Source organism: Quercus lobata, chromosome 2 (genome assembly GCF_001633185.2).
Source record: "Quercus lobata isolate SW786 chromosome 2, ValleyOak3.0 Primary Assembly, whole genome shotgun sequence".
NCBI lineage: Eukaryota > Viridiplantae > Streptophyta > Magnoliopsida > Fagales > Fagaceae > Quercus > Quercus lobata.
Window position 1 is genome coordinate 51,822,006 of NC_044905.1, and position 13,451 is coordinate 51,835,456.

The 13,451-nt window shown below is 37.9% G+C and overlaps 1 protein-coding gene across 9 annotated transcripts in view; it reads left to right on the forward strand.

The window, feature by feature from the left end:
• The first annotated feature begins 4,814 nt into the window (after positions 1-4,814).
• Positions 4,815-13,451, forward strand: part of LOC115975811 (NADPH-dependent diflavin oxidoreductase 1) — a 30,323-nt gene continuing 21,686 nt past the window's right edge. The window contains exons 1-5 of one of the 9 annotated variants that reach the window (XM_031096810.1): positions 4,904-4,991; positions 8,687-8,715; positions 8,835-8,868; positions 9,596-9,687; positions 10,639-10,742. Coding sequence is in view for 6 of the 9 variants with exons in the window: in XM_031096803.1 (XP_030952663.1) it covers positions 4,851-4,991; positions 8,638-8,715; positions 8,835-8,939; positions 9,596-9,687 (416 nt within the window). In the remaining 3 variants the exon portion in view is untranslated. Of the gene's footprint in view, positions 4,992-8,637; positions 8,716-8,834; positions 8,940-9,595; positions 10,743-11,416; positions 11,901-13,451 lie in introns of those variants that run through there. The other 8 variants (XM_031096806.1, XM_031096807.1, XM_031096803.1 and 5 more) reach the window with 8 other exon arrangements.

Genomic DNA, 13,451 nt, shown 5'->3' on the forward strand with positions numbered 1-13,451 from the left:
TATGTTGGTTCCCCATTTACTTGGTGTAATAATCAGTTTGAAGGCGAAGTAATTTGGTGCCACTTGGATAGGGTAGTGGCAGCCTTAGGTTGGTCTATGAAATTCCCTACTATTCAAGTCCACCATATTGATGGCTCTTTGTTTGATCATTCTCCACTTTAGGTTTGCTTAGATGACGAAAACATCAGGTTCTACAAAAAGTGGAGACTTTTCCGATTTAAGGCAATTTGGATGAAGGATAATCGATGCAAAGGTGTGGTTCAACGAGCCTGGGATGCTCAGTCCTTAACCAACTAGATGGATTTTGCTAATTTGTAAGGTTGATTCTTGTGGAAAAAATTACAAATTTGGAGCAAACATTCTTTTGGGAATATTTGGAGTGCATTGGCAAAACAAAGAAACTACTTCAACAAGTAGAGGCCATGTCTATGACAAGTAGAAATCACACTTAGGTTCGCACCTTAAGAGACGATGTTAGTGATTTAATGGCTAAAGAGGAGTGCCTATGGCAGCAAAGGGGACATGTAGAATGGCTGAAATTAGGGGGCCGTTTGGTAATGTTGTTTGTTTTTTTTTTTGGAAATACGCGTGGGTGAAAAAGCGTGTGAAAATATGTGTAATGTTATTTAAAAATTGAAAACATGTGTTTAAACACATGTACCAAACGGGTCCTAAAGGACCAAAATAAAAGCTATTTTCATAGTCGAGCGAGCCAAAGAAATAAACACAATTTTTTTTCTAAGCTACATCTGGATGATGACTCAATGGTGGAAGATAAAGCTCAAATCAGGGAAGCACTAGTTGACTACTTCCATAACATGTTCATCTCCTCCAATCCTACAAGTTTTGACCCCATTCTTAATGGTGTGGAAGCAAGAAATACTCCTTAGATGAATGTAAGCTTGACTAGAGATTTCACTGCTTTGGAGGTAAAATGTGTTCTCAAACAAATGAAACCTCTCACAGCGCTTGGGCCTGACGGTAAGCCTCCTATATTTTATAAAAATTACTAGAACATTGTTGGTCAAGATGTTATAGATGCTTCCCTTTTAGTTTTAAATTCTGGCTCTTTACTTGCTTCCATTAATCATACTTTCATTTCACTAATTCCAAAAGTTAAGTCCCCAGAAAGAGCTAAGGATTTTGGGTCCATCAGTCTCTGTAATGTTCTGTATAAGATAATCTTCAAGGTCATTGTAAACTGCCTGAAAAAAAATTCTCCCTTAGTTGGTCTCGAAAACTCAGAGTGCTTTCATGTCAAACAAACTCATCTCAGACAACATCTTAGTTATTGTTGAAACCCTCCATTATTTGAAGAATAAGCATAAGGGGAAAATAGGGTTTATAGCTCTTAAGTTAGATATGAGCAAGGCCGACGACAGGGTAAAATGGATCTTCCTTGAAAAGCTGGTGGAAAGAATGGGTTTCGATGGAAAATGGATAACTCTGATCAGTGCCTACGTCCGTTCGGTGTCCTACTCTGTCTTGGTTAATGGTGAGCCATGTGGGCAAATTCACCCTACTAGAGGACTTCGTCAAGGAGATCCACTTTCACCTTTCCTCTTTCTATTATGTGTAGAAGGTCTACACTCTCTTCTCCAAAAAGCAGAAAGTAATAGAGTTGTCCAGGGAGTATTTATTTGTCAACAAGGGCCGAAGGTCTCACACAATTTTTTTTTTTTTGACGATGATAGTCTCATTTTTTGCAAAGCAACAGAGAATGCATGTCTAAAAATTTTGGAGATTCTTGCTACTTATGAAAAGGTACTGGGACAAAAAATAAGTATGGACAAAACTCATCTTTTTTTCAGTGCCAATACTTGTTCCCACCCAGATGAAAGACAGAATGAAGCACCTCTTGGAGTTCCAACTATAGCCCAATACGAAAAATACTTAGGTCTTCCTTCGCTGGTAGGGAGAGGCAAGAAATAAAGCTTCATATACATCAAAGAGAGAATTTGGCATAAGCTTCAATGTTGGAAGGAGAAGCTTCTCTCTTAGGCAGGACGTGAAGTCTTGATAAAGGTTGTGGTTTAGGCAACGCCAACGTGCACCATGAACTACTTCAAATTGCTGAAGGGTCTTTGTAATGAGATTGAAACACTGATTAGAAAATTTTGGTAGGGATATCGGGGTGAACACAAGAAAATTCATTGGATAAGTTGGAAGAAGCTATGCTTACCAAGAATTAGGGGGGAATAGGTTTCAAGGATTTAGAATGTTTTAATGATGCTCTCCTTGGTAAACAAGTTTGGAGGCTTCTCACCAATCCAAACTCTCTTTTTTACAAAGTTTTTAAAGCAAGATACTTCCCCCACTGTTTAGTCATGGATGATGAAGTTCAGTTCGGAGGCTTTTATGCTTGCAAAGCATTTTTGAAGCAAGGACAATGATAGCTTTGGGCTCTACTTGGCGCATAGGAAATGGAACTAATGTGTTGATCAAAGGGGATAAATGGTTACCTGATCCTCACTCTCGAACTTCCCAGGTAACACACGGGTTTGTGCTTTAATAAATAAGGAGGAATCAAGTTGGCTGTTTGACCGGGTCAATTTGGAAATTTTGCCTCATGAAGCTCAAGCCATTCTTAGCATTCCTTTTAGTATTTGTAAACCGGATGACTTCGTCATTTCACATGGTACCTCTCAAGGTGTTTACTCAACTAAGAGCACCTATAAACTCCTTTCCGAATCTGATTGCCAAGCACAAGCTAATTCTTCAAGTCCATCTGCTCATAGTGGTTTTTGGAAGTCAATCTAGAGTCTAAATGTCCATAGTAAAGTGAAGCATCTTATTTGGAGGGTTAACTGCAATTCTTTGCCCACTAAATTATATCTCTTGAAGTGGCATGTTACCCAAAATTCTATGTGTGAGATGTGCAAGGAAGATCAAGAGGATGCAGTCCATGCTCTTCAGGGATGTATTTCAGTCAAGGAGGTGTGGTGGGAAGGGCAGTGATTTAGACCTTTTTTATCAGAGAGGTTTGTAAATTTTGCTGATCTTTTTGCTGGCATTCTTAGTCTCCTAGATTCACTAGATGCTAAGATTTTTGCTATGGTGACCTGGAGCTTGTGGTACAGAAGGAATGCTCTCTAACTTCAACAACCTTCCCTACCAAGCTCACAGATTTTCTCTTCAGTAGTAGACCGCCTACCAGAATTCCATAAGGTACATGATTATCCTCTACCTCCCCCTCTCCTTAGGCCCACTCACAGAGCAACTTGGATTCCCACCTTTCATGCCCCTTTCAAAATCAACTTTGATGGAGCTTTGTTCAAGGACATCTTTGTTGTTTGTCTGAGTGTAGTTGTCCGTAACAACCAGGGGGAGGTCATTGGTGCAATGTCAGAGAAGATCTCACTCCCTTACTCGGTGGTGGACATGGAAGCTTTGGCTTGCAGAAGGGCTGTAATTTTTGCTCGAGAACTCAGTATTATTGAAACTAAAGTTGAAGGGGATTCGGCTATGGTCATTGATTTCATCAATTCCAAAGGCTGTTGTATGGTAGGTTACGGTCACATAATTGAAGATTCGCGGTTAGCTATGCTTGATTTTGGCTTTATTTATTTCTCTCGTGCAAAACAATCTAGTAATTCCATAGCTCATCATTTACCAAAAAAAGTAAAAGGTTTGTTAGAGCACTTGTAGTAGTAGAGCTAAATAGCTATATTGCTATTTTAGATGTGTCAAATCACAAAAAAAACCCATGCAGCAGTGGAGCAATAGCTAAATTTTTTAGCTGATTTGCTACAGTGCACATCTATCTCTAGATGTGCACTATAGCTTGAAGCTAAATTTTTTTTTTTTTTTTAATTCACCGGTACAACTTGCTTCTTTTTTTTATTCATTCTCTCATTCACTCTGGTCTCAGTCATTCTCTCCCCATTCATTCAAGTCTCTCCATTCACTGAAGCTCAAATCTCTCCATTCATTGAAGCTCAAGTCTCAAGCTCACTTTGACTGCCGCTGGCTTGACCATCGTCATCGTCAACGTCACCGCCATCCACCATCCACCATCCGCCTCCCAAGCCGTCGCTTAGCTCAGACCCGATCATTGCCACTGATTGTCGCCACCCGCTCGTCGCCACCGATCGTCGCCACTGATCATCAACGTCTGTTTCAACGCCGTCCCAAGCTGCCGATAGCTCAGACCAACTGCCGATTAACTCTTTCAGCTTCAGACCCATTGCCATCCGCCTCAGACCCACACCGCTGATCGGAGTGCTTGCTCACCGACGTTGTGCTTGGTGATTTTTTATATTGTCTATGATTGGTGATTTTGTTTGGTCTAGGTTGAAATAGATCCACTGCTGCAGCTTGTGTGTAGCTAAAATAGATAAAATAACTTTTGGTGGAGCTAAAAAACTAAAATTTTAACTCTACTGCTTTGAATGCTCTTAAAATCTCTGTTTTGGTTGGAGGAGGTGCATGAAGACATCACTCCTTTTATAAACTGTGACAAATTTTTGATTTAATAATACTCACGGTCTTGATTCTCCAAAAAAAAAAAAAAAAAAAAAACACCAAGTAGGGTACCTACTAATTACAAGTAGCTTTCTCTTGAGATAAGCTACGTGTATGCATTTTTTTGGCAACTTGTTGAGATCATACTTGTGTAATGGGCCTTAAACACAAACAAATAAAGAAAATAAACAAAACCTTGTGCCCCAGATAGCTCGTAAAAAACTCAATCCAAGAAAGTGGGCTCTGTGTAAAAGAAAAAGAAAAAGAAAAGAAAGTGGGCTCTGGGCCTAAGCCTAAGCCCAACTCTTAAAAATTACAAAGTAAAAGGACGAAACCACACACCTTTTCGTGTGGTTTTGTTCAGAAACTCTCAAAGAGAGAGGAGCATGGAAGACAGACGACCGAAACTAGTGATACTATACGCTACACAAACCGGTAATGCGTTGGATGCCGCTGAGCGTGTGGCTCGAGAAGCCGAGCGCCGAGGTTGCCCAGTTATGCTCCTTTCCATCGACGAATACGACGTTGTATGTCTTCCTTCCTTTCTCTACTTTTCATTCTTTTAATTTTGTTTTTTACAAAGCTAAGTCTGGCTATTGAATGTTAAAAATTAGAAAGAAACAGACAGTTTTAGACTCAGAATCTTGTTTTTTTTTGTTTTTTTTGTTTTGTTTTGTTTTAATTGATTGAATTTGAGTTTTAGGCTTGGGCCTGTTACTATGTCTATGCCAATCGGTTCACTTGGTTCAAGTTTTTTTTACTTGGTGTAACACTTTCTAATGTAACGCTACTATAATTTTCAATTAAATTAATATTTTGGCCAAGTCCAATGCTGGATTTATTCCTCTGTAAGTGTGCTGTAGATGTCATTGACTGTCCAATTCAAAACTCATTTGTTTAGTATATTTTTAAAATACAAAAGAGCATAGTTTTGAATATTTTTTTAGATGAGGTAGTTTTTAATCTGTGATTATCTTTATATATTTTTAGCAAGCATAATGGAGATGTGGAGGCTGTTTAATCTAATGGTGGGTTTATCAAGTGATTGATTGTCCTATGAGAAGCTATTAAATGGAGTAGCATTGTAAATGAGTTGATTATCGGGAAAAAAAATTGTGAACGAGTTAAGGCTGATGTAATTTTTGAACTGAATCCTATATATAGACACACACACGCACATACACATACACACACAGAATGAGATAATATCTGTGTCGTGTTTGGCGATTATGAACTCAATTCTCAAATAGTAAAAGGAGGAAGGGGAAGCTGCTTATGTGGCTTGGGGATATGGGTTTTGGCATCAGAATCAACCCCACATTACAGCGTATTGAGTTTGAGTCTGAAAGCGTGACCTGCACATTAAGCAACCTAGGTTGGATTATAGTGTCTTGGGGTGGGATAGTGGAAACATTTGTGCTAAAAGGAAATTTCAGCTTTTACTAAATGAAGCAGGCTTGATTTGATCACAGCAGGAGGCTTCTACAGACTACCAGCTGTAATGTACATTATCTAAGTAGCATGGTGGAATGTTAGAATGTCATTTTGTCAGATATTTAGAAATGTATGAGAACTGATGTGAAAGAGTGGGTTATTTGAGGTTAATTCCTTTTATAGAGATTTTATACTGCGGAAGGACATTATTTTCCTTGGAAGAGTATTTGGAAGGATAAAGTTCCTCTTTAGGTAGCATACTTTGGGGGACTACTGATGAAGTCTTTAAATATTCTTTAGTCGCATGGGATAAAGTTTGTTTACCGATGGAGGTAGGTGGCTTGGGGATACGGAGGGTGGGGTTGCTTAACAAAGCCTTGCTTGGTAAGTGGTTATGGCGCTTTGGGAAAGAAGTTCACAAGTTATGGTGTCAGGTTATAGCAACCAAATACGGAGTGGGTAGTGGGGGCTGGTATTCTAGGGATGTTCGAGGGACTAATGGTTGTGGAATGTGGAAGAATATTAGAGCAGGAGCTGAGAGTTTCTTTAGACTGTTTGAGTATGTTGTGGGGGAAGGCCATCGTGTTCGTTTTTGGAACAACCCCTGGAATGGGCCTATCCCTCTAAAGGATCCCTATCCAGATATTTTTGCTTGTTCTGTGTCTAAAGAAACTTGGATTTTTGATTTGGTTGTTTCTACTTTAGAAGGGCGTAATCAAGCTGGAATTTACAATTCCATTGAGCTTTTCATGACAGGGAGGTAGAGGGAGTACGTTCTCTGCTTGAGCATCTTTACTCCAATATGCCAAGGGGTGAGGGAGATGATACATTGACTTGGAAGTTGAATCGTTATGGAATTTTTTATGTTTGCTCTTATTATAACTTTTTTAGCTGTTCCGGATGGTTCTCCTTCTATCTCTTTCCCATGGAAATGCATTTGGAGTATAAAGGAACCTAAAAGGGTGTCTTTCTTTTTATGGAAAACAGCTAAGAGTAGTATTCTTACTATTGATAATCTTGTTCAAAGACGTCTACCTCTGGTTAATTGGTGTTGCATGTGCCGGTGTGATGGGAAAACTGTGGATCATTTTCTACTCTATTGTAAGTTTGTTTATGTTTTGTGGGGTGAAGTTTTTTTGATATTTGGGATCCAATGGGTGATGTCAAAGGCAATAGCCTCCCTTCTTTTTGGTTGGTGGAATTGGCTGAGGAAGCATTCCTCTAATATTTGGAATATGATTCCAGCTTGTGTTATATGGTTATTTGGTGGGGACATATTAATTGTACTTTTGAAGATATTGTGAGATCTATAGATCTTTTGAAGCCTAAACTAGTTGAGACTTTATTTATTTTTATTTTTTAAAGAAAGAGTTGGGACTTTATTTTAGTGGAGTAGAATTTGGGGTTTTACACAATGTATTTCTATTTTTGATTTCTCCTTTCTGTTTGTATCTCTTCTTTAGTTACTTGTATCCGTTTTAAGTTCAGAGTGTTCACCATTGTGAACATGATGTCCTTTTTATGCAATAAATCTTTGATTACCTATCAAAAAAAAAGAAAAGAAAAGAAGGCTGGGGTGATGGTTGATCATCTATTGCCATATTGTGAGTGCGCTAGTGAGTTCTGGTCCCTTCTGTTTTGTTTATTCGGGGTGCAGTGGGTTATGCTGCACAGAGTCCTTTGGTGTTTACCGTGTTTGGTGACGTGCTGGAAGGGGAGATATGCTAGACAGTGTTGTCTGGATTGCAGCACCTTTGTTCCTTATGTGGATTCTCTATAGGGAGTGTAATCCTACAGTATTTGAAGGCTTTGAGAGGATTGCAACGAAGTTGAGTATGATTCTTTACGTGTTTTGTTTGATTGGACGGCTGCTTTAGCCAGCCATTCTTATTCTACTTTGTTAGATTTGATTGATAGTTGTACCTTTTCTTGATGCTGTTGCTCTTTAAGCACACTCTTGGTGTACTGGAAATTGTTTTTTTCTTCTAATAAAATTTTGTTACTTAAAAAAAATGATTCTTCCATTGTCAAACCGCAAAAAAGCACGAATTACATCCAAAGAATAATCCTCATTAAGGGGAATGAAATGTTAACAGAAATCCTATAGAATTAAAGACTCTCTATAGCTCAGGGATCGACTCCCTGTTGTCTGAATATTGAAGTCTAGAAAGGCTAGAAATCATTTCCAGCCAAATATGAAAACCATGAGATCATTGAGGACCCAACGTTAAGGATCTTACCTTAATGGAGAAGCCTCATACAGTTTTATATTATGCATTGACATCTGGTTGTTCAACTTGTTAGTAAAGGAGTCTAATAGTCAATCCTTGTTTGCATATTGCTTCAAAGTATAATCACAAACCTAGATCTCCTCTTCTGTTCAGATTGAGCTGAGATTGTAGCCCTCTTGGTTGGCCTTAGAGAGAGTAAGTGGATGGAGATGACATGCATTGTAGTGAGGGTTATAAGGTAGTCATCTCGTGGAGTATTGAGTAAGGATTTGCAGTATTTCACCTTGTGCATGATGTTTTGACATTTTTGGTGGAGTTCCAAAGGAGATTTCTCAGGGTTTTTTTCTGTCTTTCCTGAATTCTTAGTGCTGACTGTTACAAGTGATCTGTATAATTTTCTACTACTAAGTAATGAAAACCCGTGCCTTCTGTTAATATAATCATCATGGTACTTCTATGATGTCTTGAATGCATTTCTTATTAGCATGTTACTTGTTTATTGTCTCAGAGTTCCTTACCTCATGAAGACACTATAATTTTTGTTGTTTCTACAACAGGCCAGGGAGATACACCAGATTCCATGAAGGTTGGTATGGAGTTACTATGAATATTATTGTTTCTGCTTTGGGAGAGGCCAAAACCTCTATATTTGGGCCAACCCCTCTCCTTTTCCTTTTCTTCTGATCTCCCTTCATTTTTATGTAGGTCTTTTGGAAGTTTCTTCTGCAAAGAAATTTAAGTAAGCATTGGCTGGAAGGTGTTCGCTATGCTGTGTTTGGTTTGGGTGATTCTGGTTATCAGAAATATAATGTAATAATTTCTAGAGTTTTATTTATTATTTAGAAAATAGATAAAGGTTGACATCTGTGGGTTTGTTATGCAATTTATGTTATCAATCACCATGCTATAAAAATTGTGAAGTTTTTTTAATCTCCCCTCTTCTGCAGTGTATTAATAGACCTATATATGTATATATGTGTATTTACTTTATAACCTCTTTCTCTTTGTTTTTGCTTTTTTCCATTTCCTTCACTCCAATTGAGAGCTCATACATTGATGTTGAGAGCCAACTACTAAATGGAAGGTTTTGATTTTTCCATCTGAAATCTATGAGCATCAAAAATTAGAAATTTCATATCCAAGCATGCCACATGAAGGGCTTTCTATTTGAGCCTTTATCTTTTTTTACCATCTTGATAGAAAGATTTATTTATATATATCCATGGTTTGCAAGCTTAATGGTTTGTTCATATAACAGCAATATATATTTTACTATTCATATAAAAAATGTCTTTTATTATCTTCGTTAGATCAATGTAATTAACTTGTTTAGCTGTTTGATTTTACGTCTAGTGCTAAAATTTCCTAAATTTTGTTCTGCAAATTATGTCTCTGTTGTGTGGTTATAAATGTTATTTAAATAAAAATTTAGTAGAGGAATTTATCTTGTATCTTAATTGCTGCAGTTTGTTTCTAAGAAGCTTGACAAAAGACTTTCAGACCTTGGGGCAATGGCTATTGTTGAAAAAGGTTTGGGAGATGACCAGCATCCCTCAGGGTATGTTTATGCTGGAATATACTAATGAACATAATTTTGCTTGAGCTTACAGAATGATAATGACCCTCATTGAATTCTTTCTGGATGATAGTCGGCAACCAACCCGTATCATGGAATTCTTCTTCTTCTCCCTTTTTTTTTTTGGTTTCTTTAGATGCAGCAGAATTAATTGAGACCAGCTAAAGGCTGCTTATGTAGTATAACCAATATATGATGTGATCTTTGGACATGTCCACTCCTATGGACAACACATCTGTATTGATCAATTTAACTGAAACAGCTGCATTCTCCCAAGTAATGATAGCTGTTAGTGTGTGTATATATTTGAGAGAGAGAGAGAGAGAGAGAGAGAGAGAGATGAGGACAGCACACCTAATTAGATTGGATTTCTTATGTAGTTGGTTTTGTTTGGGATTCCTTTGTTTATTTTTGAGATTAGATAAGTATTAGTATTTGAGTTCGGTTAGGATTAGTTTTGGTATGTTGTTATCTTTATCTCTAGCTCTATATAAGAGACTCATTTATTTGTATTTTGGAATAGATGTGATTAATGAAAATTCAGATTGGATATTTTTCCAGTTGTTAGATGCTGACTCCTAACGCCTTAGGTGCTATGTTGCACTGACATGCCAATTTTGGCCTAGTACCCATGTCCGACATGTGTCGGACATGTGTACTGGTAAGACACGCCCAAAACCTGTACCCAGCGCTTGTCTTTTATTTTATTTTTTTTGAAATTCAAACACGGCTCCAACATGGTGTTGACTTGAAGGACACGGTAAATCAAAAAAAAAAAAAAAAAAAGGAAAAGTCAGGATTTCGACATCTAGAGACACACTTACCGTTGATCTTGTTTGACTAAAGCCCAAAAAGGCTAAAATTTTCTGCTATCTGGGTTCTCACAATCTCACACTCACACCAACGCCTCACACTCACAATACACTCGTTCAGTCCTTCTCAGCTCTCTCTATCTCTCATCTTCGGTGATCTGAGACCACCGTAGATCGGCAACCATCAAGCCTCTCTCTCCCTCCGCTGTTTCTCTCCATCTTCAGGTATCGCTTTCTCTCTCTTTTCGTGACCTTTTTTTTTTTTTTTTTTCCCTGGTTTGCTTTGGTTTTACGCTTACAAGTTATTTGCCTAGTGCCTAATATGTGTTCTTATATGGTATAGGCTTATTATTTTTTTTTTTTTTGGTTTTAACTTTTATTTGCCTAATACTTGTGGTTGTTTTTTTTTTTTTTTTTTCCCCTACCTTATATTGTTTACTTCTTTTATGTTTTTAGTTTGACCTTGAATGTGGTCTATTTAAACTTTTGGTTTGTACTTTAAACAACATTTTATGGGTGTTATTGTACTACTTTGGGTGTTAGTTTACTTCTTTGTTGTTCTTGCTTCATTTAAATCCTAGACATAAACATATTTTATGTCTAAAAATATTAAAAAATATACCTAAATTTAAATATTAATTAATTAATTAATTGCCATACCCCAGTCGTGTCATACCCTTGTTTTTCAAAAATTGCCATACCTCCGTACTTGTACCCGTGTTGGTGTCCATGCAACATAGCTTAGGTGTTGATTCCTAAGGGTCCTTAGGTGTTGATTCCTAAGGGTTTAGCCTGGTGCTGATTCCAAGCGACCTAAGTGCTAATTCTTAGGTTTATCATTTAATTTTCTTGTTCCTTTATTTTTGTCCTGCATCAAATTGGTATCAGAGCTAAATCAATTCATTCAAAAAAAGAAAAAAAAGAAAAAAAAAAACTTCCTTCTGTGTTTCTCATCCCATCAGACCACAGTACCAACACAATAGCCAACCACAACCCACACAGGCAGATCAGGTCCACAAGAAATCAGTGCCGTCGTTAGCCTCCATCACCAGCAGCGTTCTCCATCACACCAGCGACTTCCAGTTTTGTCGTCCAGCGCCATGACAACGATGATCCAACCTTCAGACTACCATCTGCTTACTACCAGATCATCTCTGTCAACCCACGAGCCCGATCCTTGTCATTGTTACACCGCCGGAAGCTGTCACCTTGTGCGCCACCAACACCAGACCAAGCTTCGCTGCAGATCCTACTGCTCCACACTACTCCTTCTAGTGCTTTGAAGTTTCTGTTTGGGAGTACACAGAGAGAAAAGAAAAGGATTTTTCCTGCCGTTAATTCATACGTGGTAGCCAGCCTGTCCAGTGGACCCACACAACACAAGTTTGAATTTTCTTTCTCTTTTTAGATTTAATTTGCTGGTTCAAAATTTTGTCAATATATTCTCTACATGCTTGGTTAACATGCCTTTCACAAACAATACTTGAACTTGACCTTTTTTGTTTGACATTCTAAACTGCTGGCTTTGATAAATTATTGTTTGTTGCCATAAATTTCTTGTTACCCATTCCCAAAAAAGAAAAGAAAAAAAGAAGTGTTTTAAATCCTTCAAAGTAGCTAAACCTTATTATTAGTTGTGGAGTTAGTCTTGTTCAGTGTTAGGTTCTTTGTCAACACTTTGAGCATTAGTACTACTTGATTGCAATTTAGCCAATGACTAATTTTCCTATTCTATTTGGTTAGCTTTTGTTTTATACTGGACATGAAATTGCTAGGGATTTGTTTACTGGCCTCACTTGCATTCACATGTAGAATACCCTTTGCATGAATTTATGTAGTGGTCGCATAGTGTCAAATTCCACATCACAATCTACTTCCAAATCCCAATTTAGTTTTGAGTCTAGTTTCGAGTCCAAACCCATCATGGAACCAACAAAACCAACCTTAGGGGATTTAATGAAAGTTCTCCTAGACCTATCCACTAGAGTATAATCAGTAGAAGCTTCCATCCAAAGGAATGAGAATGAAACTGACCAAGAGGGTACACCACCCCGTAGGCGAGGTTATCATAATCATAATGACCATAGGGATGTTGGGAAACTGAAGATAAGATGTCAAAAGTGACAATAGAAGCACCCACCTTTGATGGTAGAGTCCTAATCCATGGGCTTTCACTGATTGGTTGTGCCAAATGGAGCAGTTTTTTGATTGGCATAATTGGGCTGAAGGTAAGAAGTTAGGTATGCAAAAATGAAACTAGTAGGTAGAGCCAACCTTTTCTGTGAGGACCTTGAAGTTACCTTTAGGCGACAACATCAACCTCTCATCACTAATTGGCAAGAAATGAAAGATACACTCTCAAGGAATTATCTTCCCCTAACTTATAAGAGTTCCCTGTTAGATGAATGGAATTGCCTAAGGCAAGGTACTAGTTCTGTGATAGAGTATATTGAGATGTTCAAAGAGTATAAAATGAGATGTCAAATTGCTGAGGATGAGATTGCAACATTATGTAGGTTTAGGGATGGGTTAAATCCTAGCATTATGAATGAATTGACCATCCGAGGAGTCACTTCCTTAGATCATGCCTATGAAATTGCTAGAAATTGTGAGTTAGCTTCTAGATCCCTATTTGTGAGGTATCTTGAAATCCATAGTATCATCACCAGTTCTCTACCTTCAAGTGGCAAGCCTCAACTCACCTTACCCCCTAGGCCTTAACTCACCTTACCCCCTTCCAAGCCCAACATAATTAGTGCACCATTAGCTAGGGATGATAAAGGAAAAGGAGTAGTTTGTGAGTCATCAAAGCTAGGTTCTTTCCTAAAATGCTTTAAATGTCAAGGCTTTGGTCATATTGCTGCTAAATGCCTCACTAAGGCCCTTATCATTCATGAAGAGAATAAAGAGGATGATATAGAAGAGGTAGTGTAT